Source organism: Cajanus cajan, chromosome 1 (genome assembly GCF_000230855.2).
Source record: "Cajanus cajan strain Asha chromosome 1, NIPB_CcT2T_4, whole genome shotgun sequence".
NCBI classification, from domain to species: domain Eukaryota; kingdom Viridiplantae; phylum Streptophyta; class Magnoliopsida; order Fabales; family Fabaceae; genus Cajanus; species Cajanus cajan.
Genome location: NC_138517.1, coordinates 17,506,878 through 17,532,930, shown reverse-complemented (window position 1 = coordinate 17,532,930; position 26,053 = coordinate 17,506,878). Strand labels below are relative to the sequence as shown.

At 41.0% G+C, this 26,053-nt stretch overlaps 1 protein-coding gene across 1 annotated transcript; it reads right to left on the bottom strand.

Annotated features, from left to right (window-relative positions):
- Nucleotides 1–4,946: 4,946 nt before the first annotated feature.
- LOC145958464 (uncharacterized) lies at nucleotides 4,947–23,048 on the bottom strand. Its single transcript, XM_083075968.1, has 2 exons — nucleotides 9,634–23,048; nucleotides 4,947–9,482 (listed from the first exon to the last, which is right to left on the bottom strand). The coding sequence occupies exon 1, from the start codon at nucleotides 21,631–21,633 to the stop codon at nucleotides 20,041–20,043; it is 1,593 nt and encodes a 530-aa protein (XP_082932094.1). The 5' UTR covers nucleotides 21,634–23,048; the 3' UTR covers nucleotides 4,947–9,482; nucleotides 9,634–20,040.
- Between the last annotated feature and the right edge of the window lie 3,005 nt (nucleotides 23,049–26,053).

Genomic DNA, 26,053 nt, shown 5'->3' with positions numbered 1-26,053 from the left:
TTTTCCAAGCTTTCCAACCATTCAAAGAATATCTCAAATGAATAACTACAACTCAAAATATAACATTGTAAACACATAATCTTTTAACATAAAAAAAAAAAAAAAAAAAAAAAAAAAAAAAAAAACTTAAAAGATTTTTTCTCTTTTCTTTGATTTTTTTAACATTTTGTTTTACACGTTTTTTCTTAACTTTTGGCATCTTTATGGACGAAATTGAGTGACAACATCACTTAACTTACCATGGTTATATTCACTTATCAAAGTTCCTATAAAGATATATTTCCTCTTTTCTCTTTCCTCTTCGACAACATTGTTTCTTGTTCCTTTGTCTGTAAATTACACGAGTGAGACAAATTTAAAATTTGTATCAAGAATATTCTTTAGAAATTGTATTTATTAAACAAAATGTCACGGACTTGATTAATTAAGAACAATGAAGGGTATAATAAATAAATAGAAATTACCTGAATTCGATATGAAGAAATTGAGAATCAAAAGAAATTTCAAAGTATTTATATTAATGATGATTTATAAGCTTTTTATTAAATTTAAGATTGATTAAAGAAATATAAGCAATGATTATGATTCCTCTATGTTTTGAGTTTAACACTTTGCATTCAGAACAATGACTTGAACAATGTGACTAACAAAATCAAGTCTATTCCTAGAACAAAAAGTGATTAGGTGCAAGATTCAGTTCGGGTTTTCAAAAACGTTTTCCAACTGGATTCAAAAGCCAAATATTCATACAACGGATGATCAAGCCGATATAAGCATTAAGAGAAGAATCAAACACAAATAATGAGATCAAAATGCATATATTTCAGAAGAAGGAGTTAGTAGTTACATCCAACCAATCCTTAAGGAGTTTAGCCACACATGGCCATTACAGGATCAAAGAGTGAAAAGAAGAAATTACAAAGTAAAGGATGAAGAAATGGAGTTGATCTTCGTTCCCAAAGGATTCAGCTTCCAAATCTTTGTTCTCCCTTCGTTCTTCCTTCTTCACGTCCCTCAATCTGTTTCTCTCTCTCTAATTCGTGATCCCCCTGTTTTTTTTCCTTTTCCCCCTTTTATATGAGCTCGAAAACAGGGCACAAAGTGATTTTTTTAACTCCAACGCTGTGGCAATAGAACCACAGCTATGGCTGTGGAGAATCCTTCAAGATGAAGCAACTTCTAGCGTTGCAGCTGTAGCTCCACAGCCATGGCTGTGGAAACTCCTTCATGATAAAGTAACTCCCTGAGCTGTGGCTGTGAGACCACAGCTATGGCTGTGAGTCTCTGTGGCTTTCCTTGATCTCCCAAGCCTCAACGCTCAAGCTTTGGACCTGCAGCTTTAGCTTCAAGTCTCTAGAACCAAAAATGAGCATTCCAGATTTCCACAGCTATAGTTGCAGAACCACAGCTATAGCTGCAAGTTTCTGGCCTTCAAAATTTCTCCCCAGGTTTCCACAGCTATAGCTCCAAAACCACAACTATGACTGTGGAAATCTGTCTTCTCAATTTTCCTACAAAAAAATGGAGGGAAAACATTAAAATTTGGCTACTACTCTTCTACCCTTTTAGTATAGTTTGATTCTTCCAATTTAGGGACAAAATAACATATATAAATATCTACAAATACCAAAAAAGTACCAAAAGTTGAGTGTAAATCATACATAAAAGACACTCAACAACTACCCTATCAACAACTACCCCAACTTAATCTCTTTTTGGTCCCCAACAAGATACCAATCAAAAACCAAAAAAGTCATTTCCTACCATGAGATTTCTTCTGTATCAACAATAGGTAAACACTTAATCAATTCACCATCAAAAACCATTTTCTGCTCACTGAGGTGCCCGCAAAACCAATCATGCTTAACCAAAAAGATTGCAAGATAAATCATAACACAAACATCACAAACCAATAATTGAACATACTCTCATAAGAATGACTCTCCAGGGTCAGTGTTTCTCTCAATTCCACTCATCATTTCTATGAACATAAGCATTGATATCATCTCTTCATTACTGTTCTTTGAGAGAAAATTAAGGATCACAAGGACTTTTTGAGGGTTCTACTGAGGCTTGGTTAACAACGGAATGTGGTTTTTCATATTAACAAGGTCTAAAATTAAGAGAGTAAAATGAAAATGACCCAAACATTCCACCTTGTTCACTCTTAATATTCAACTTCAACCAAATCTCTCAGCCCAAAATCTTCCTCTCATTACATACTCTTTTTCCTCAAAATTTGCTGCCTAGATTTTAAGAGACCCCTATCTCTTTTAAGACTATTTATACAGGTGCTTGTTTATTTTTCTTTTGATTTGATTTTTTTATTTTTTTTGTATTTTTTTTATTTCTTTTTTTGATTTTTTTTTGAGTATGATAATGATAAAATGAAACTAGCAAGCACAATTAAATTTGAGCAGTGAAAATGATGGAGGGGTGACTCTTCCCTTCAACTTTGCATTAGCTTAATTTCTCCACTTCCTTTCAACTAGGCAATTTTTACCAACTACCCCAACTTAATCTCCACTTCATTTTCATTTACTCTCAAGAGTTTGGTTAGGGTGAAGAGTTGGTATTTGGCATGGGCTTAAGGTTGAAGGAAGGCTAAGGCTCAAACAGGCTTCAAGGAAGGGATTCGATTATGGCTGGCTGTTTGGCTCTAGGCTTAAAAAGATTTTAGTTATTTATAGTGGAATGCCTTGATCTTGTCCAAAACTTTCTCACAAGAACAATCATTCAAGACTCAACCAATGCAAACACATATACCATGATGATGGCTCTCAAAAGTGGAAATATATATGATATATGCACTGTTTAGTCACTCTCACTCACCAGCTTGGCTAAATGTTCAATTACTGATCTTTCATGCCATGCTAATCAAATAACTCACAACTTCATGATCAAGCAAATTGGATGAGTACAACCTCAAAGCAAGTCTCAAAACAACCCATTTCAAGGTGAATCAAAAGATGTGTTTTCACTTTTTGTTGATCTAAAAGCCATCTCCTTTACTACCTCCCAAGAATGATTTTCAATTTTTCCCAAAAAATATCTATATATATAATTATATATCTCTATTTACATTTTTTATTTTTATTTTTATTTTTTTTTATTCACACTACTGCTCTCAGAGTAACTAAGGTGCAAACTCCAAACAAAATAATTAGTATCCCAAATTCAAACATTAGCAATTGCACCACCAAGTATAACATTCAACCAAAACACCAGAAGTTTAAGCATCTAACCCAAAACAAGAAAATCACCAAACAGTTAAAACGATTAACAGAAATTTAAATGACTGAAATTTAAATTGACAGAAATTTAAAATTGCATGAATTTAAAGTAAAACTCTGGTTCCTCAGAAAATGGGCTCAGAAAGTGGGTGACAGTGACCCTTCATCCTCAAATCCTTCTTCATTGTCCTCTCCTCCGTCAATTCCTTCTTCTTCAACTCCAGCATCAGACCTCTGTCCTTGTTCACCTACATGAGGCTGCTCAGGCTCACCACCTCTTCCTGAAAAGACAGGACTGTCCCCAGGCCAAAGAATAGCATCTTGAAATTGCTCCGGTGTGGGCTAAGGATATAAGCTTCCACCGGTATTGGCCTGATGTAAAGTGTAGTTGTAAAAATAGGAGTGCAAAGCCAATTGCCCTCGATGATTAGCGGCTTGTTGAAGTTGCACATGGCAAAGATGCGTCATTTCCAATTGGTACTGCTCCTCCATGTGCTGAAAGTGTTGCACCATACAAGCCTGCATGGTAGAAAAATCGAAAGGACTAGTTGGCGGAACTGGAGGTGAGGTAACTGGTGGTGGAGATTGGGAATGGGTAGGTGGTGGGTGTGATCTGCGAGATGCCCGAGGAAACTCTCGTGGGTTATAGCTGCGAGCATTGACAAACACATGATCTATCTTCCTCTTAATTGGGACCAACGGCTGAGGAATCACCACTCCTTTAGCTTTACATAAGTCTATACTCAATCCAGGGAAAGCTAAGGGTCTGACAGCACCAGACTTAGAAGGTTTAGAGAGGACAATAGCATGAATTTCATTTGATATTAAGGTAGCTATGTCCACATCCTTCTATAGCAATATACAAAAAATCAACTTTGCCTTGAAAATGGTATTGTTAGAAGTGTGTGTGAGTGGGATGACATTACTGTAGAGGACGGCCTGCCATAAACGCACAAGTGATTTCAAATCAGCTCGAAGAATGTGGGTGGGTTGGTTCTTCATGCTTGTTTGATATTGGCTACCTGGAAGGCTCAGAGTCTCAAGCACCAAATTAGACATCTCATTCATTCGGTCTTCATGAGCTTCCTATAGTCATCTTCTTCCGGGATGGTGTACTCAGTTTGCAAGAATGTGTTGATGGCCTATGGATCATAAGAAATGGTTTTACCTCTCACCCACGAGATTCTATCCTTGGAATCAGGTCGTACAGGGAAGGCATTAGCATAGAACTCTCGAATGATGATTTCATTGTATTTGTCTTCTGGCTCGCCAATCTTGGTACAATTCCTCCTTCTATATTCATTCGTGAAATCTATTAAAGGAAGCACTTCAATCACCGGACGCTCAGCTATAATTTGACGACTTTCCAAATCCAAAAATCTCTGTTGCTTGTATTTGGTGCGAAATCGGCTTGGAAGGAAAGTGAAATTTCTTGGTGGCTGAGGTGAGGATGGTGCTTCTTCGTCCTTAGAGGGTGATACTGATGGGGTTGGGGAGGAAGTAGCCACTTTCTTTCTTTTTTTATCAGCTGGGATATCATGAGTGGCTCTAGAGCTTCTGCCTGAACCTCCCCCTCTTGAACAAACCATCTGAAAAGTAATATTATCACCCCCAAATTTCCAATCAAGTTAGACCATGATGACTATGGGGCTGATTTTGGAACACAAGCCCTTGAAAACATTGAGAGCCATGTGTTCCAAAATCAGCCCCACAGTCATCATGGTCTAACTTGATTGGAAATTTGGGGGTGATAATATTACTTTTCAGATGGTTTGTTCAAGAGGAGGAGGTTCAGGCAGAAGCTCTAGAGCCACTCATGATATCCAGCTGATAAAAAAAGAAAGAAAGTGGCTACTTCCTCCCCAACCCCATCAGTATCACCCTCTGAGGACGAAGAAGCACCATCCTCACCTCAGCCACCAAGAAATTTCACTTTCCTTCCAAGCCGATTTCGCACCAAATACAAGCAACAGAGATTTTTGGATTTGGAAAGCCGTCAAATTATAGTTGAGCGTCCGGTGATTGAAGTGCTTCCTTTAATAGATTTCACGAATGACTATAGAAGGAGGAATTGGACCAAGATTGGCGAGCCAGAAGACAAATACAATGAAATCATCATTCGAGAGTTCTATGCTAATGCCTTCCCTGTACGACCTGATTCCAAGGATAGAATCTCGTGGGTGAGAGGTAAAACCATTTCTTATGATCCAGAGGCCATCAACACATTCTTGCAAACTGAGTACAGCATCCCAGAAGAAGATGACCATAGGAAGCTCATGAAGACCGCAATGAATGAGGAGATGTCTAATTTGGTGCTTGAGACTTTGAGCCTTCCAGGTAGCCAATATCAAATAGGCACGAAGAACCAACCCACCCACACTCTTCGGACCGATTTGAAATCACTTGTGCATTTATGGCAGGCCGTCCTCTACAGCAATGTCATCCCACTCACACACACTTCTGACATTACCATTTCCAGGGCAAAGTTGATTTTTGTATATTGCTACAGAAGGATGTGGACATAGCTACCTTAATATCAAATGAAATTCATGCTATTGTCCTCTCTAAACCTTCTAAGTCTGGTGCTGTCAGACCCTTAGCTTTCCCTGGATTGATTACAGGCTTATGTAAAGCTAAAGGAGTGGTGATTCCTCAGCCGTTGGTCCCAATTAAGAGGAAGATAGATCATGTGTTTGTCAATGCTCGTTGTTATAACCCACGAGAGTTTCCTCGGGCTTCTCGCAGATCACACCCACCACCTACCCATTCCCAATCTCCACCACCAGTTACCTCACCTCCAGTTCCGCCAACTGGTCCTTTCGATTTTTCTACCATGCAGGCTTGTATGGTGCAACACTTTCAGCACATGGAGGAGCAGCACCAATTGGAAATGGCTCATCTTTGCCATGTGCAACTTCAATAAGCCGCTAATCATCGAGGGCAATTGGCTTTGCACTCCTATTTTTACAACTACACTTTACATCAGGCCAATACCGGTGGAAGCTTATATCCTTGGCCTACACCGAAGCAATTTCAAGACGCTATTCTTTGGCCTGGGGACAGTCCTGTCTTTTCAGGAGGAGGTGGTGAGCCTGAGCAGCCTCATGTAGGTGAACAAGGACAGAGGTCTGATGCTGAAGCTGAAGAAGAAGGAATTGATGGAGGAGAGGACAATGAAAAAGGATTTGAGGATGAAGGGTCGCTCTCACCCACTTTCTGAGCCCATTTTCTGAGGAACCAGAGTTTTACTTTAAATTCATGCAATTTTAAATTTCTGTCAATTTAAATTTCAGTCATTTAAATTTCTGTTAATCGTTTTAACTGTTTGGTGATTTTCTTGTTTTGGGTTAGATGCTTAAACTTCTGGTGTTTTGGTTGAATGTTATACTTGGTGGTGCAATTACTAATGTTTGAATTTGGGATACTAATTATTTTGTTTGGAGTTTGCACCTTAGTTACTCTGAGAGCAGTAGTATGAATATAAAAAAAATGTAAATAGATATATATAATTATATATATATATAGATATTTTTTGGGAAAAATTGAAAATCATTCTTGGGAGGTAGTAAATGAGATGGCTTTTAGATCAACAAAAAGTGAAAACACATCTTTTGATTCACCTTGAAATGGGTTGTTTTGAGACTTGCTTTGAGATTGTACTCATCCAATTTGCTTGATCATGAAGTTGTGAGTTATTTGATTAGCATGGCATGAATGATCAGTAATTGAACATTTAGCCAAGCTGGTGAGTGAGAGTGATTAAACAGTGCATATATCATATATATTTCCACTTTTGAGAACCATCATCATAATATATGTGTTTGCATTGGTTGAGTCTTGAATGATTGTTCTTGTGAGAAAGTTTTGGACAGGATCAAGGCATTCCATTGTAAATAACTGAAATCTTTTTAAGCATAGAGCCAAACAGCCAGCCATAATTGAATCCCTCCTTTAAAACCTGTTTGAGCCTTAACCTTCAAATCACCTTAAACCTTTCCCAAATACCAACTCATCACCCTGACCAAACTCTTGAGAGTAAATGAAAATGAATTAGGGATTAAGTTGGGGTAGTTGGTAAGAATTGCCAAGTTGAGAGAAAGTAGTGAAATTAAGTTAATGCAAAGTTGAAGGGAAGAGTCACCCCTCCATCATTTTTCTCTGCTCAAAATTAAGTGTGCTTGTTAGTTTCATTCTACCATTATCATGTATTCAAATCTCAAAAAAAAATCAAAAAAATAAAAAAAAATAAAAAAAAAACAAAACAAAACAAAACAAAACAAAAATCAAAAAAATAAAAAAAAAAATCAAATCAAAAGTAAAATAAGCAAGCACTTGTACAAATAGTCTTAAAAGGAGAGAGGCCTCTTGAAATCTAGGCAAAGAATCTTAAGGAATGAGGGTGTGTAATTAGAGAAAGAATTTGGGCTGAGAGATTTGGTTGGAGTTGAATATTTAGATTGAACAAGGTGGAATTTTTTGGTCATTTTCATTTTACTCTCTTAAGTTTAAACCTTGTTAATCTGAAAAACCGCATTCCCTTGTTAACCAAGCCTCGGTAGAACCCTCAAAAAGTCCTTGTGATCCCTAATTTTCTCTCAAAGAGTAGTACTGAAGAGATGATATCAATGCTTATGTTCATAGAAATGATGATTGAAATTGAGAGAAACACTCACCCTGGAGAGTCATTCTTATGAGAGTATGTTCAATTATTGGTTTATAATGTTTGTGTTATGATTTATCTTGCATTCTTTTTGGTTAAGCATGATTGGTTTTGCGGGCACCTCAGTGAGTAGAAAATGGTTTTTGATGGTAAATTGATTGAGTGTTTACCTATTGTTGATATAGAAGAAATTTCATAGTAGGAACCTTTTTGGTTTTGATTGGTATCTTGTTGGGGACCAACAAGAGATTAAGTTAGGGTAGTTGTTGAGTGTCTTTTAGGCTTGTTTCGCACTCAACATTTGGTACTCTTTTTGGGTAATTGTAGATAATATATATGTTATTTCACCCCTTTAATTTAAAGAATTAAGTTATACTATAAGAGTAAAGGAGTAGTAGCAATCTTAAGGAATTTTCTCATTTTTTGCAGGATTTTTGGCTAGGCAGAGATCCACAACCATAGCTGTGGATCTGGAGCTCGAGCTGTGGAAGTCTAGGAAGGATATAGAGGTCCAGAAAGTTGAAGCTATAGCTGTGGATCTACAGCTATAGCTGTGGAAATCTGAAATGCACTTTGAAGCTCTAGAGAGTTGAAGCTAAAGCTGTGGAATCACAGTTAAAGCCATGGAAGCACCCAGGACCCAGCAAAAACTCCAGAGACCCACAGCCATAGCTGTAGGCTTCACCGCTTGAGCGTTGGCGGTTTCTTAAGATTGAAGGAGTTGCCACAGCTATAGCTGTGAAACCACAGCTGCAGCCTTGGAGGTTTCTTCACCCTGAAGGACTCTCCACAGCCATAGCCGTGGATCTACAGCTGCAGCCATGGGAGTAAAAGTCACTTTTTGGCCCTGTTTTGAAGCTCATATAAAAGGGGAAAAATGAAGAAACAAGGGATCACGAAATTAAGGAGAAAAACAGAGTAAGGAGGACTTGAAGAGAGAACCAGAGGAGGAACTACTACTTGGGTAGCTGGGTCATTTGGGAACGAAGCCCAACCCCTTGTTTTCATCTCCAACTTTGTAATCTCTTCTTTTACTTCTTAGATCTTGTAATGGCCATGTGTGGCTAAACTCCTTGAGGATTGGTTGGATGTAACTACTAACTCGTAGATCTTCTTAAAATAAATGCGATTCTAATTCCATTATTTCCACGTTCATTAAGTAATCCAACAAGATTCCTCAAGGTTGAATCCTAAAGTCATTTAGCTCAAAACATGATTCCTCTATGTTTTGAGTTTAACACTTCGCATTAAGAACAATGACTTAAACAATGTGACTAACCAAATCAAGTCTATTCCTAGAACAATAAGTGATTATGTGCAAGATTCAGTTCAATTTTTGAGTTTATTCCTAGACCAAATCAAGTCTATTTTTGAGCTTTCTCCCAAGCCTCAACGCTCAAACTTTGGACCTGCAGCTTTAGTTTCAAGTCTCTGGAACCAAAAATGAGCATTCCAGATTTCCACAGCTATAACTGCAGAACCACAACTATAGCTACAAGTTTCTGGCCTTCAAAATTTCTCCCCAGATTTCCACAACTATAGCTCCAAAACCACAACTATGGATGTGAAAATCTGTCTTCTCAATTTTCCTACAAAAAAATGGAGGGAAAACATTAAAATTTGGCTACTACTCTTCTACCCTTTTAGTATACTTTGATTCTTCCAATTTAGGGGCAAAATAACATATATAAATATCTACAAATACCAAAAAGTGTACCAAAAGTTGAGTGTAAATCATACATAAAAGACACTCAACAAGATGAAGGTTTGCTTTAACATTCACTTTACTCGTTACTTCTCTCCTTTTCTCTCTTTTTCTTGTTTGGTCTTGATATTTATAGCCTTGGGATAAATATGACCGTTGTATGAATTTCAAAGTGTTTGTTGGCGCAGAGCTTCCCGTTGGTGCATATAGCAGTTCTTTAATGGGCATATAGATCTTGCATTTAATGCATTTGATCTTGCATTAAATGTTTACTTTCCGAATCTGTGTTACATGAAGTCTTTTGTATAGATTGTTCACTTTTATGTCTGAATTCAAACATGATCTAAGTATTTTTGTACTTTCTCTGACATTGTAGCTGTAAAGGCGTTGTCTTTCTCTGAGAAGTAGCTGTACTATCTTTGACGCACGCAACTTTGACTTGTGGATTCGCGCTTGTTTATTTTTCTTATTTCTTCTCATACTTTTGATGACTTTTTGTGTTCTTCTATGAGTCTAGACGATATATGATATCTCTTGTTGTGAATAGTGGACTTCAAACGCTTTTCAATATTCTTTATTCTTCATTTGCGTCTGGAACATCAGTCTTCGTCTCAGAAATAGACTTCGACTTTTCCTTTCGTCTGGTTTGAATTTTACTTTCGTCTGGTCAATTGTGAAGATGGAGTACCTAAGTTCCGTCTGGAATGTTTCTTCATTTTGTGATATCCATCGTTTGATACTTTTGTTGACTTTTGATTAGTTGACCATTAGGCTTCATCTGATATTTGTACGGACTTCATCCGGTACTTAACCAACTTTTATCTTGTTCTTGATTTAGCCTTGTTTGACACTTGTTTTGGCCTTTCGTCTGATGCTTCAAGACTTCGACTAGTAGTGCGCCTTGTATTGTATTTGCTATATTTTCATCTGGCTTTCGATCAGACTTAGTCTTGATGCTTGATTTATTATCGTCTGATACTTTGTATAGCTCAACTAGGCTTCATTTGGTTTGACCATAGTACGTACTTTGTTTCTTAGTTTTGCCTGTTCTTGTATTTATCTGAAACACTAACACACATGTTAGAAATAACAATATGTATTATATTTGTCATGTTCAAAACCTTGTTGGGATTTTCTTCATCTTACTTAACAACGTTGATTTGTGGGGTCAACCTTTGATCCTAAAAGTAAATGGATATCTCAGAAAGGGCCACCCAAGGAGGGTTCTGATCGGTGAAGGGTTCTGACCAACCAGGAGTTGCATGAAGTGTCGTGGAGTGGAGTCACTAAAAGGTCAAAGCTTAGAGGTGTTTCACTAAATAAGGGTGTTATTTAACACAATTTCAAAATGATTTTTTAAATATATTATCAACAATACCCACGGATGTATCCGTCGGTAAAGTCGTCAAAAAGTTACCAACGGTTGAAAATCTGTTGGTAAATATTTCATACGAGCAATTTATCAACAAATTACTACCTGTCTGTAATCTTTCAAAAACAAAGTGTTACCCACGAATTTTGGTCATCTGTAATTTTGAAATTTCTTGTAGTATATCTAACCCTGGTGAGACTCTTGTAGGGTACTATGATGTCTCTAAGATGAGTTCAGGAGGAGTGCTTATGTAAAAGGGGAAGGTAGTGGATTATGTGTCTAGGCAATTGAAAACCCACATGAACAACATTACCCTACCACTATAACACAGTTTTTAGTAACATTTGAAAAATGTTACCTAATTATGTATAAATATTGCTAATTTGCTTTTGTAACATATTACTAAATGTAGTATATAATCCATGTTGCTAAAGACTTTTAATAACATTTTTATATAATTAGGCAACATTTTTCAAATGTTACTAAAGTTATATTTTTGTAACATTTTAATGATGTTGCTAAGTTTTTGTTAACTTTATAAAATAATTATTATTTTTAATTTAGATATTGCTATCAATTACTATTTTATTTATGTCTCCTAATCTTCTAAGAGTTCTTTAAGAGAGGATTGAAGACATTCTTAATTAGTCATCACTAATTAATTAGATATTAGATATCAAAGTTCATTTATCTTAAGTATAACTATATGATTATATGTATTCTTTATGAGTCATTCCTTTATTCGATTTGGAACTTTAATTATGGATAAAAATTAAATATGAGACAAATATATTTTTTTTACTCAATGTGAGACTTAGATTTTAGAAACAATTAGAAAGAATAATGTTGAGATAAAAAAAATGTTACTTATTTTTATTAACATTTTTCAAAAAAAATGTTGCAAAATAAGCTATGTGACATTTTTTTACTCAATATGAGATACTGATTTTGAAAATAATTAAAAAGAATAATATTGAAATAAAAAAATATTACTCTATCTATAGTAACATTTTAAAAAAAAAATGTTGCAAAATGACATACTTATTCAATATATAGTAACATTTTAACAAATGTAAGAAATAAAATTTTGCTAAAGAATTAAAATGTAATAGTGTAACCATGACCTAGAGTTAGTTATAGTAGTGTTTGTTTCGAAGTTGTGGAGCCATTACTTGTATTTTTCTAGGTTTGAAGTGTTTTGGTGATCATGATAGCCTTAAGTACCTTTTTTACTAGAAAGAACCTAATATATGAGATAGAGGAGATAGTTAGAGTTCCTTAAGGACTACAACTTTGAGCTTAGATACTATCCTAGTAAGGTCAATGTGGTGGCTGATTCCTTGAGTAGGAAATTCCTTTAGGTGTCTACCTTGATGGTTAGGATTCCTTTAGGTGTCTACCTTGATGGTTAGGAGCTTGGCTTGTTGGAGGATTTTAGAGACCTTGGTTTGGCTTGTGAGTTGACCCCTAGGAGTATTAGATTAGGAACCTTGAAAATGACCAATAGCCTAATAGAAGAGATTAGAGAGGACTAGAAAATAGATTTTTTTCTTTTAAGTCAGGTAGAGAAATTGAACCAAGGAAAAGAGAGTGAGTCTAGAGTAGGTGTAGATGGAGTATTAAGGCTTAAGGATAGGTTGCGTGTATCTTGTATACTTGAGGTTAAGAAGATGATCCTTAAGGAAGGTCATAAAAGTAGCTTTAGTATCCACCTTGGAGCCACTAAGATGTACCAAGACCTTAAAAGGATGTTTTGGTGGCCTAGGATGGATGAAGGGAGAGGTAGAAAAGTTTATGTATGCCTATTTGTGTTAAACATCTAAGGTAGAACACCAAAAGAATTTAGGAAAGTTACAACCTTAAACATATATCTATGTGGAAGTGGGATAGCATCTCCAAAAACTTTGTGGTTGGGTTACCTAAAATCGCAAAGAACCTAGATTCCATTTGGTTATAGTGGATAGACTGACTAAGTTTGCTCACTTTATCCCTATCAATATTAGATAACCTTTGGAGATGTTAACCAAGTTGTACATTCAAGAGATTGTGAGATTGCATGGGGTTTCTTTTGTCATTGTTTCTAATAGAAACCCTAGATTCACCTTTAGATTCTGAGAGAGTTTGCATAAAGTCTTGGGTACTAAGCTTTGATTAAGTTCAACCTATCACCGTCAAACAAATGGTCAAACCTAGAGAACCATCCAATCCATAGAGGACTTGTTAAAAGCTTATGTCCTTGAATATGGGGGTAGTTGCAATAGTTTTCTTCTATTGATTGTCGCCACCCGCCGAAACGGACATTGGCATTCGCGACGATGGTTGGACTCTTTTTAGTTTTGAAAAATGATGGATTGTTAGAACGACTTATTCTCAAATTGAGACCTCATCGAACTAACAATTTTGTTAAATAATTCTCACCAATCCGTATTAATCCCAAACGGGACCCTCCATGGATTAGTGGTTTTCGCAAAAAGGGGTTCTTGGAGTCGCCACCAATGTTTTACTCAAAACATTGGAAAAAGACATAAGGCAATTGATTTTCGCAAATCAACTTTGGCCATTACAACCAGAGTTTGGGTAAGGGAGTCGATTACGTGTGGGGAAGGTGTTAGCACCCCACAACGCTCCTTTCGGGTTCCCTATGACAGATTATTTCATAAATAATAGCGTAAAATTACTAAACTACCCCTATTTATTAGAACGATTATAAGTAAACTATCTACATGATGAAAGTTTTAAACGTGCAATGCAACAATCAAAAAGCGATAAATGAAAGCGGTAAAAGAAAGGATTTGGAAAGAAACCTTCGAAGTGGGCTTTTTTATATATTCAAAAAGGAGTTAGGAGGCTTTTTGGCGCTCCTTCCCACTACACGTTCGCTTGCTCCTTTCCCTAAAAATAAATATTAACTATGGAAATCAAAGAGATTTCCCTTCGACTTGTTCGAGTCTCAAGCTAAAGGCTCGTGAACTCAAGAACTTAGTCGGATCAGCTCTCGGAGAGATTTCTAGGGCAGAGAATAGCTCAAAAACCCAAGAATACTCAGCAAGAGGGTGGAGAAATGCTCCAAATGTGTGGAAGGACGAGCCAATGACGTCCTATTTATAGGATTGAGGCGCAGTACGGCCTAAGGAGTCAATACGGCCCGTACTGAGTTTTTGAACTACAGTACGGGCGTACTGAATTCAGTACGGCCGTACTAAAGTTCAAAAACTTCAGTACGGCCGTATTGATTTCATTATGGCCGTATTGTAGTTCAAATGACTCAGTACGGTCGTACTGAACCTCTAGGAGGGCGTATTGAGCTCCAATACTCACACACCATTATTCTAAGCTACTCTAAGACTTCTAGACCTACAAAGAATCATCCTAGGGTCTTCCAGGAGTCCTTCCGGCTGACTTTCCTTCGGTCGTCGAGAGTCTTTGAATCTTATTTCCGACCCGGACAATTTTAGGGGTCTACAGCTGCCCCCCTTTTACTTAGTCGAACGACTTTTTTGGTGTACCGGTTGACAAGTAAAGGAGTTGACCCAATTGTCCGGGGAGTAAGCCATCCTTCCGACTTGTAGTGTCTTCAGGTGGGAAAATTGTTGAGTAGCCTCTCTAGGTTGAGTTTGCCCTCTCCAGGGTGAGTATTAGTCGTCGCCTCTCCAGGCTCGTGCATACCTCGGTGTTTCTGACGACCTCGGTAGCGTGAGTTTGCCCTCTCCAGGGTCTGCATGCCTCCGTGTTTCTGACGACGTTGGCAGCTGCATACCTCCGTGTTTCTGACGACGTCGGTAGCTGAGTATTAGTCGTCGCCTCTCTAGGCTCGTGCATACCTCGGTGTTTCTGACGACCTCGGTAGCGTGAGTTTGCCCTCTCCAGGGTCTGCGGTTTGCCCTCCCCAAGGTTGCATACCTCCGTGCTTCTGGTCACTTTGGTAGCGTGAGTTTGCCCTCTCCAGGGTCTGCGGTTTGCCCTCCCCAAGGTTGCATACCTCCGTGCTTCTGTTCACTTTGGTAGCGTGAGTTTGCCCTCTCCAGGGATTTGTGATGATTTTGTCTCCACAGTCCACGATGCTGCTTCGACGGTTGTTTTTGATTTTGGTGCCGCTGAGGGCTGGATAACGCAGGGATCCGTCTAGTGGATGTGCAGTTACTCATAGGTTCTTGTGTCCCAACTTTCCATTGCGTAGTTGGTGCCCACTGGGGAAATTCTGATTCCTTGGGGATGCAGACACAAAGATGCTCTTTCTGAGGTGGGCGATGCCTTATGATTGGCTGACGTCATTTCGACGTTGGTGGAGTATCCCGGTTATCCTTATTCGGGTGACTTTTTTGATTTTCTGGTTTTGTTGCCTCTGCGTAGGCTGTTATCCGCTGGGGGATTCTGTCGTATTGATCTTGATTGGCCTCTTCTGTTAGGCGGATTATCTTGACGTTCGGTGTTTGGCTGAATACCGAATTCCGCTTGGGGAATGGTTATTGATCTTTCCAGATTTTCTCTTTTTGAAGGAGTGCCTCTGAGTAGGCGAAGGGGGATTGAGGATCTTATGTATCCCAGAGTATTATTTAGAAAGCCTCTTCAGGCTTAGTTTCACTCGTCGCTCGAGTTGGAAAGCTATCTTCCACTGAGGAAGTCTAAGTCCTTTGACTCGGATATTTTGTTTGGATGATCATGCTTCCATTGGGGAATCTTGCTGATCTTGCTCTGATAGCTTTCACTGGGAATTCGGCCCAAGTGTGCAAGCTGAGATGTCTCTGGGGAGTATTATTTCGGCAAGCCTCTCCAGGCTCAGTTATTATGTACGATTGTTGGATTTTCTGAATTTTTGCCTTTTTTGTCGATTTCGGCTTTTTTCGGCTTTTTCTGTACAGAAATTAAAGTGCTAAAGAACTTTGAACTCGAAAGTGGAAAATTTCATTAATCAAACGGAATGAAATTTGTACAATGATGATAAAAAGAGTGGGGCACAGCCCGATCAATCAAAATAAACAAAAAGCAGGAAAACACAGCAAATGGTCGGTCTTCATTCCTCTGCCGGCGGATCCTGCGGAGGGTCTGGGAAGCGACGATGCAGCCAGACTGTCAGGTTGTCAAAATCCTGTCTCAGGGCGTCAATGCTGTGCTGCGCAGTGTCGAATCGGGCGTCGATGCTCTGCTGCAACGCGTCAAAACGAGCATCAAAGTAGGCCCTGTCTTGCTGCGAGGTGTCGGCCTCTGTCTGCGGGTCCCCTTCACCCGGGAGCTCGATGTTCTCGAAAAGCTCACTGAAGGTGTCGCGGGTGGTCGCACGTACATATTGCCTCCCTGCCTTAGCAATGATCTTCATATTGAGCAGGGTGGCAGCATTGATAGGCTTGGGCGCCAACTTCCTCGCATCTACGCCATCAGGGCACCCCCAAGTCTCAGCGAGTCGTGAAAGGAGCGTAGAGACCAAAATGTATCCTCACCGAGCGTCGCTGCCCTCTCTTGCCCCCAGATTCTTTATATGTTCGAGAAAAAAGAATCCGGGGTTGGCCTTCTGCCCGGTGGCCATGCAGTAAAGAGCTAGCAGATCCTGCCGCGTTACTGACTCTGGACTCTTCAGTCTGGCGTGGATGGAGCCGGTGATCAGCTTGTGGCAAATCCGGAGCGCAGTCGGGAGTCGGGTACCCTTTACTCCAGCGTGATAATCCATCTGACCCGTGACCTCTCTCCACATCTCGGTCGGGGTCAGATTATCAGGGCACTCACAGACGGCGTCCCGATATTCCAACTGATCGGCTCGCCGAAAGAAACCAGCCTAGACGTTGAATTCATCCAGTGTCAGGGAACGGTATCCTCCCTTCATCCAAAAGTCTACAGAGTAGACCGTTGCGTCGTAGCTGTTCGTCGACTCTGTGACACCAACAGTAGCCAGAAATTCCTTTGTCGCGGTCGGATAGATCTTAGGGTGGGGATCACGGAGAAACCCCCATCCTATGGCATCGATGTAGCCTCTGACCTCATCTTCCCATTCCATTGCCCGAAGGATGCTGAAGTCGAGCACCCTCGACGGCTGGAAGACGAATGACTCGAGGAAATCCAACCTCTCTTAGTGCCGCGCGGTCATTTCAAGTTGCGCAGGGACCCTCTGCCTCTTCCTTGAAGACTCGGCCATTTTTTCGGAATCGGAGGGATCTCAAACACACTCACAGATAAAGTATGCAGAGAAATGAAGATGTTGTGATGAATGAGAGGAGGAGGGACGTATTTATAGAAAAAATTAGGTCAGTACGGCCGTATTGAATTCAGTACGACCGTACTGACCTTACTGTTGATGTACAAAAGAATGGGCCAATACGGGCCTTAATGAAATCAATACGCCCGTATTGGTGTGGACGTTATGGCCAATACGGCCGTATTCATTTCAGTACGCCCGTATTGAGTTGAAAATTTGTTCGTAACCCTAATTTTAGTACGGGCGTACTGAACATGGTACGGGAGCTTTTTTTTTTTTTTTTTTTTTTTGGAAATAAACAGAGAATAAGTGATCTTCCAGTACATCTATCATCTGTATGCATGTATGCGGTAGGATGCACCTAATTCTATTTGATTTATTTTTCAAAAGAATTAACCGATGCGTTTCTTTGCTTGGATTTTGCCATTCCTCTAGACGGGCTGTGCGCTGCCGATTTCTGTAACCGAGGAATGATGTGTGTTATATCGAGATTGGTGTCATCAACCCAGTGATCCTTCCCTTCCTTTAGAAGACGTATCAACCCTCCTATTGACCACTATATCTCCATGTTTCCACTAAATTATTCTAAAATCGTTTGGGACAAGAGAAAAGAAAGGAAAGATATTTTTGTTCAAAAGTTTGTGTTTTAGAGGGGATTATTATTGTTTTGAAAACGGTTTTTGTAAGAATGGCTGGCCAAGGTAGGCTCATGTGTTTAGGCTTGTTTGATTAAACACTTATGAAGTTAAGAAAGTCTTGTTATTGACGTTGTGATTCGACAACTTAGATAGCTTCCCTTGAACCTTTCTTTTTGAATTCAGCTCATGGTACCATCATGGATTTCTTTTGCTTTTTTTTATTGTCCTTATTTTTGCCTAAAACACCCATTTGTGGCGTCTCAGCGGACCTTTGTTTCATTTTTGCAACCCTAATTTTTGCCTAGATCACTCTTTTGTGGGATTCCTAGCGGGTTCTTTGCTCTTATTTTTGCGCAGCCCCCTTTTTGGGTTTCCTGTCGAGCTTTTTTTGTTTTTAGGATTTTGTCCTTAAAGGATTTCTTTTTTATCCATGATGGCACTTATCGAAGCCAAGGAAAGGTGCTCCAAGTTGTCACACACACTTCCACATAAAAATGATGCGGGTTTATTGTTATTAAGACGATTTTAACCTCATTCATGCTTATTCAAACAGGGTTAAAAATAATGTGGTCTAGAAATTTATTGCAAGCAAGAAAAGAAGCAATAAGAACTAATAAAGAACGATTTTATTATAATTCTAGCGGAAACATGTGCCCTATCGAGGCTCGGGGGTCGGGCTGTCCCCGAGGAGTGATCTCTAACAGTCATCAGGTCTATACATCCCTATCGGAAGAAGAAGAGCACTTGATGACGACGACCGGCCTTGACACTTGTGAACCGACCTTCCTAAAGATCTGGCTTAAAGAACGTCGAGAAGGATCTTGGTTCCTCTTCGTCCTTTGATCTTTATTAGGGTTGTATCCTAACCCTTGTTTCCCCGGATTATCCTTAATAATGGGTAGCTCGGGAATTCCTTGGGAATCCTTGCCAAGTCCTTGTCCAGGCAAGTATCCGTTCTTGGTGAGCATGTAGGCTACCTTCTTCATTTCTCGGGGAAACGTTTCGACATTGGCAATCTCCAATGCTTGGAAGGCGGTCTCTAGAGCTTCCTCTGCTGCATCCACGTAAGGTATGGCAGATGGCTTGCTGATGAGTATGTCATCTTCGGCTTGTACGGTCACCAGCTTGTCACCCACTATGAATTTGACTTTCTGGTGGAGCGTAGAGGGAACAGCTTTCGCATCATGAATCCAAGGTCGACCGAGGAGACAGCTGTACGCGGGAGTAATGTCCATCACTTGAAATTCGACATTAAAGATGGTGGGTCCAATTTGGATTGGAAGATTGATTTCTCCCACCACTTCTCTTTTAGAACCGTCGAAAGCTCGGACGATCATGTTGCTCGGGCGCATTTGGATTCCCTTGATTGCCACTTGATCAAACGTTCTTTTTGGCATCACATTCAAGGAAGATCCATTATCCACCAAGACTTTAGCGATGTGTTATTCCTTGCACTTTGCAGAGATGTGCAAGGGCTTGTTGTGATTCGGTCCCTCAACGGGGATTTCTTCATCGGTGAAAGTGAGGTGATCATTAGCCGTGATGTGACTAACAATCCCCTCAAACTTGTCTTGGGAGATAGTGTGCGACACGTACGCCTCGTTCAAGACTTTCAACAGAGCTTGCTGATACGGTTCGGAGCTTAGGATCAACGACAACAGAGTAATCTTTGCTGGCGTCCTATGAAGTTGATCCACGATGGAGTACTCGCTCTGTCGGATATATTTTAACAGCTCGTCAGTCTCCTCCTCGGATTCTTTAATTTCCTCGATTTTCTCTTTTTCTTTTTCCTTTCCTTTATTCTTGGGAGCTTTATCATGAAGATCTTCGGGAGTGTAGATCCTGCCACTCCTAGTCATGCCCCCAAGTCCAGCGATGTTAGAGATATCGCTGTCGGCAGAAGAATGGATGTCGTATATCCATGGCACAGCCTTATTCGATTCGTAGGGAAAAGGTCTTGGAACAGTGATCTTCAACGGTGTCGGACCTTCCCCTTCATTCGTCTTGATTACCAACAACAGAGTTGATGTGCGTTCGCTTGGCGCGGTTGTTGGCTTACACTTAATAACAAACGGCGTGCGATCCATTCTGAACATACGCATCGATTAATCCTTTCTTTTTATTAATGTTATTAATGAATTACTAGGAGAGATGTATGCAAATGAATGACTATGAAATGCAAAGGCAATTGAAAGATTTCATAGATCTCAAAAATTCGATTTATTAATCAAAGAAAGTGTACAACTCATTATACAATGCTTCGAAGCAAATTTTTACAAAATGAGAAAAGCCGATAGAAACCCACAGGCGGGTTCATGTTTCTTCTCCATTCAACTTCGGCTTCCTCTACATGACGAGCCATTGCTTCGGCTTGCGTATGGACCGCTTGGCTCATATTATCACTAATCTTTTGAGCGTCCTTCGCCTTTTGAATATAATAGTTGATCATGGCTTGCAGCTCATTAAGCTCGTCTTCGACTCGATCTTTCTCCTCTCGGAGCTTAGCCATATGTGCTAATCCTTCCCTTTCCTTCTTGCGAAAATCGGAAAGGCTTGCGGTTTGTTGTTGAGCAACTTCCCGCCATTGCTGTGCATCGGATCGAGGCAAGAGTAGATCATCTTGCATATCCTTGATCAACTGTGCCTGCCTTGTGTACTCGGCTTCAAGGCGTGCTATCTTTGCGTTGACATCTCGGAGTTGACTACTCGGTTCGACCTTTGGCATTTTGGATGCCCGAATAGCCTTCTCATTAAGGTTAGCACACTCGTCCTTGAGCCGCTCTATCTCATTGTCTTTTTTCTTGCACTGCCTTTGTAGACCGTCAATGGCGAAACTGGATTCTTCGCTTTTCTCCTCAAGAACTCTCATCTGAGCTCCCATGATTTCCAGCTTCTTGGTCAAGGCATCGACTTGTTCTTGCAGCAACCTCCTCGTAACTGCGGTTGCGCAAGAGGTGGATGGTTGGGGCACTCCCCTCTCGCTCCTCCAAGTCTCGTAGTCGGTGGAGACGGATACCCGAGGCTTTCCAAGCTCTCGATCTCCCTCGTAGATTGGTCTCTCCCACGCTCTAACGACAGCGTGCATGTCCCTTTGATGCTCGGAATCAAAGGAGAAACACAATCCTCCAAGCTCCTCTTTAGTAGGAACAATCTGAGTCCTCATAAGTTGCCTCATAGCCAATCTAGGTGAATAAGCTATGCAACCTCTGAGGCCCATCAAAGGTACGCTTGGGTAACTGCCCCATCTCATCAATACGTTGCTCGGACGGAACCAAGGACAAACCCATGTGAAGTGCTCAATGCTCCACTGTTCCATCTCTTCCTTCCATTCGGAAGCATAACGGCGACATACGGGGATCTTCGAAAAGCTCCTCAACGGATCGGGCAAAGTCCCCATGTGACTAGAGGTGTAGAAGTGTGTGATGCTCCACACATATAACAAGGAGGTGCAGCATCGGATAATCTTCCCTTGCTTCTGCTGAGATATGTTGACAGAAAGCAAGGTGTCGGCAAGAATGGCAGGCACGGGACTCTTCATGTGCACGTCCCATGCGAAGAAAGCATCCATAGCGGCATGGTCCACTGTGTTAGCGTGAAAGGGGAATAGGACTGTCCCAAACACGGCTAATGCTAGAGTCTTGTTGAAAGCTAACCAATCTCCCTCACCAGCTAAGGAAGAAAGGTGATCCTCAATCATAGCGAGCTTCCAACCTTTGATACTGCCGTTCCCCACTAAGGCAGATGATCGTGATGGTAGTTTGACTTGAGTAGCGACCCTCTCCACGGCCACATAATTACCATGAAAAACATAGACCCCTACTGATTTGGGCCATCGCAGCATGAGCTCGTACTCCTCGAGAGTAGGAACTAAGTCAAACTGGAGGAACTCGAAGCAATGCAAATCGAGACTCTAAAAGTGAACCAATGCTCTCAGAAAGGCCGGATCCACACATATCTTCATCAAATCGAGGACTCGTCCATATGATTTCTCGAACTCAACACGAGCCTCATGTGGCATCAAAGAACAGAGGTGGTCCAACCTCTCGGCACAGTATAACAAGAAGTCCACTTTCTTCAACTGCCCTTGCACTCCTCTAGATCCCTCCATGATCTTCGATAAGAATGCATGATATGAGATGATGGCGTTGAATATGCATGCATCATCTTAGGAGCATCCTGAAAACATGATAATGCTTAGTTGAATAAACACAATGCATGCATATTCAACGCCATCATCTCATATCATGTATTCTTATCGAAGATCATGGAGGGATCTAGGGGAGTGCAAGGGCAGTTGAAGAAAGTGGACTTCTTGTTATACTGTGCCGAGAGGTTGGACCACCTCTGTTCTTTGATGCCACATGAGGCTCGTGTTGAGTTCGAGAAATCATATGGACGAGTCCTCGATTTGATGAAGATATGTGTGGATCCGGCCTTTCTGAGAGCATTGGTTCACTTTTGGAGTCTCGATCTGCATTGCTTCGAGTTCCCCCAGTTTGACTTAGTTCCTACTCTCGAGGAGTACGAGCTCATGCTGCGATGGCCCAAATCAGCAGGGGTCTATGTTTTTCATGGTAATTATGTGGCCGTGGAGAGGGTCGCTACTCAAGTCAAACTACCATCACGATCATCTGCCTTAGTGGGGAACGGCAGTATCAAAGGTTGGAAGCTCGCTATGATTGAGGATCACCTTTCTTCCTTACCTGGTGAGGGAGATTGGTTAACTTTCAACAAGACTCTAGCATTAGCCGTGTTTGGGACAGTCCTATTCCCCTTTCACGCTAACACAGTGGACCATGCCGCTATGGATGCTTTCTTCACATGGGACGTGCACATGAAGAGTCCCGTGCCTGCCATTCTTGCCGACACCTTGCTTTCTGTCAACATATCTCAGCAGAAGCAAGAGAAGATTATCCGATGCTGCACCTCCTTGTTATATGTGTGGAGCATCACACACTTCTACGCCTCTAGTCACATGGGGACTTTGCCCGATCCGTTGAGGAGCTTTTCGAAGAACCCCGTATGCCGCCGTTATGCTTCCGAATGGAAGGAAGAGATGGAACAGTGGAGCATTGAGCACTTCACATGGGTTTGTCCTTGGTTCCGTCCGAGCAACGTATTGATGAGATGCGGCAGTTACCCAAGCGTACCTTTGATGGGCCTCAGAGGTTGCATAGCTTATTCACCTAGATTGGCTATGAGGCAACTTATGAGGACTCAGATTGTTCCTACTAAAGAGGAGCTTGGAGGATTGTGTTTCTCCTTTGATTCCGAGCATCAAAGGGACATGCACGCTGTCGTTAGAGCGTGGGAGAGACCAATCTACGAGGGAGATCGAGAGCTTGGAAAGCCTCGGGTATCCGTCTCCACCGACTACGAGACTTGGAGGAGCGAGAGGGGAGTGCCCCAACCATCCACCTCTTGCGCAACCGCAGTTACGAGGAGGTTGCTGCAAGAACAAGTCGATGCCTTGACCAAGAAGCTGGAAATCATGGGAGCTCAGATGAGAGTTCTTGAGGAGAAAAGCGAAGAATCCAGTTTCGCCATTGACGGTCTACAAAGGCAGTGCAAGAAAAAAGACCATGAGATAGAGCGACTCAAGGACGAGTGTGCTAACCTTAATGAGAAAGCTATTCGGGCATCCAAAATGCCAAAGGTCGAACCGAGTAGTCAACTCCGAGATGTCAACGCAAAGATAGCACGCCTTGAAGCCGAGTACACAAGACAGGCACAGTTGATCAAGGATATGCAAGATGATCTACTCTTGACTCGATCCGATGCACAGCAATGGCGGGAAATTGCTCAACAACAAACCGCAAGCCTTTCCGATTTTCGCAAGAAGGAAAGGGAAGGATTAGCACATATGGCTAAGCTCCGAGAGGAGAAGGATCGAGTCGAAGACGAGCTTAATGAGCTGCAAGCCATGATCAACTACTATATTCAAAAGGCGAAGGACGCTCAAAAGATTAGTGATAATATGAGCCAAGCGGTCCATACGCAAGCCGAAGCAATGGCCCGTCATGTAGAGGAAGCCGAAGTTGAATGGAGAAGAAACATGAACCCGCCTGTGGGTTTCTATCGGCTTTTCTCATTTTGTAAAAATTTGCTTCGAAGCATTGTATAATGAGTTGTACACTTTCTTTGATTAATAAATCGAATTTTTGAGATCTATGAAATCTTTCAATTGCCTTTGCATTTCATAGTCATTCATTTGCATACATCTCTCCTAGTAATTCATTAATAACATTAATAAAAAGAAAGGATTAATCGATGCGTATGTTCAGAATGGATCGCACGTCGTTTGTTATTAAGTGTAAGCCAACAACCGCGCCAAGCGAACGCACATCAACTCCGTTGTTGGTAATCAAGACGAATAAAGGGGAAGGTCCGACACCGTTGAAGATCACTGCTCCAAGACCTTTTCCCTACGAATCGAATAAGAATGTCCCATGGATATACGACATCCATTCTTCTGCCGACAGCGATATCTCTAACATCGCTGGACTTGGGGGCATGACTAGGAGTGGCAGGATCTACACTCCCGAAGATCTTCATGATAAAGCTCCCAAGAATAAAGGAAAGGAAAAAGAAAAAGAGAAAATCGAGGAAAATAAAGAATCCAAGGAGGAGACTGACGAGCTGTTAAAATATATCCGACAGAGTGAGTACTCCATCGTGGATCAACTTCATAGGACGCCAGCAAAGATTACTCTGTTGTCGTTGATCCTAAGCTCCGAACCGCATCGGCAAGCTCTGTTGAAAGTCTTGAACGAGGCGTACGTGTCGCACACTATCTCCCAAGACAAGTTTGAGGGGATTGTTACTCACATCACGGCTAATGATCACCTCACTTTCACCGATGAAGAAATCTCCGTTGAGGGACCGAATCACAACAAGCCCTTGCACATCTCTGTAAAGTGCAAGGAATATCACATCGCTAAAGTCTTGGTGGATAATGGATCTTCCTTGAATGTGATGCCAAAAAGAACGTTTGATCAAGTGGCAATCAAGGGAATCCAAATGCGCCCGAGCAACATGATCGTCCGAGCTTTCGACGGTTCTAAAAGAGAAGTGGTGGGAGAAATCAATCTTCCAATCCAAATTGGACCCACCATCTTTAATGTCGAATTTCAAGTGATGGACATTACTCCCGCGTACAGCTGTCTCCTCGGTCGACCTTGGATTCATGATGCGAAAGTTGTTCCCTCTACGCTCCACCAGAAAGTCAAATTCATAGTGGGTGACAAGCTGGTGACCGTACAAGCCGAAGATGACATACTCATCAGCAAGCCATCTGCCATACCTTACGTGGATGCAGCAGAGGAAGCTCTAGAGACCGCCTTCCAAGCATTGGAGATTGCCAATGTCGAAACGTTTCCCCGAGAAATGAAGAAGGTAGCCTACATGCTCACCAAGAACGGATACTTGCCTGGACAAGGACTTGGCAAGGATTCCCAAGGAATTCCCGAGCTACCCATTATTAAGGATAATCCGGGGAAACAAGGGTTAGGATACAACCCTAATAAAGATCAAAGGACGAAAAGGAACCAAGATCCTTCTCGACGTTCTTTAAGCCAGATCTTTAGGAAGGTCGGTTCACAAGTGTCAAGGCCGGTCGTCGTCATCAAGTGCTCTTCTTCTTCCGATAGGGATGTATAGACCTGATGACTGTTAGAGATCACTCCTCGGGGACAGCCCGACCCCCGAGCCTCGATAGGGCACATGTTTCCGCTAGAATTATAATAAAATCGTTCTTTATTAGTTCTTATTGCTTCTTTTCTTGCTTGCAATAAATTTCTAGACCACATTATTTTTAACCCTGTTTGAATAAGCATGAATGAGGTTAAAATCGTCTTAATAACAATAAACCCACATCATTTTTATGTGGAAGTGTGTGCGACAACTTGGAGCACCTTTCCTTGGCCTCGATAAGTGCCATCATGGATAAAAAAGAAATCTTTTAAGGACAAAATCCTAAAAACAAAAAAAGCTCGACAGGAAACCCAAAAAGGGGGCTGCGCAAAAATAAGAGCAAAGAACCCGCTAGGAATCCCACAAAAGGGTGACCTAGGCAAAAATTAGGGTTGCAAAAATGAAACAAAGGTCCGCTGAGACGCCACAAAGGGGTGTTTTAGGCAAAAATAAGGACAATAAAAAAAAGCAAAAGAAATCCATGATTGTACCATGAGCTGAATTCAAAAAGAAAGGTTCAAGGGAAGCTATCTAAGTTGTCGAATCACAACGTCAATAACAAGACTTTC

What these genes read in the sequence shown, in the direction of transcription:
- LOC145958464 (XM_083075968.1), bottom strand. Translation starts at nt 21,633, where the DNA reads ATGCTGCGATGGCCCAAATCAGTAGGGGTCTATGTTTTTCATGGTAAT.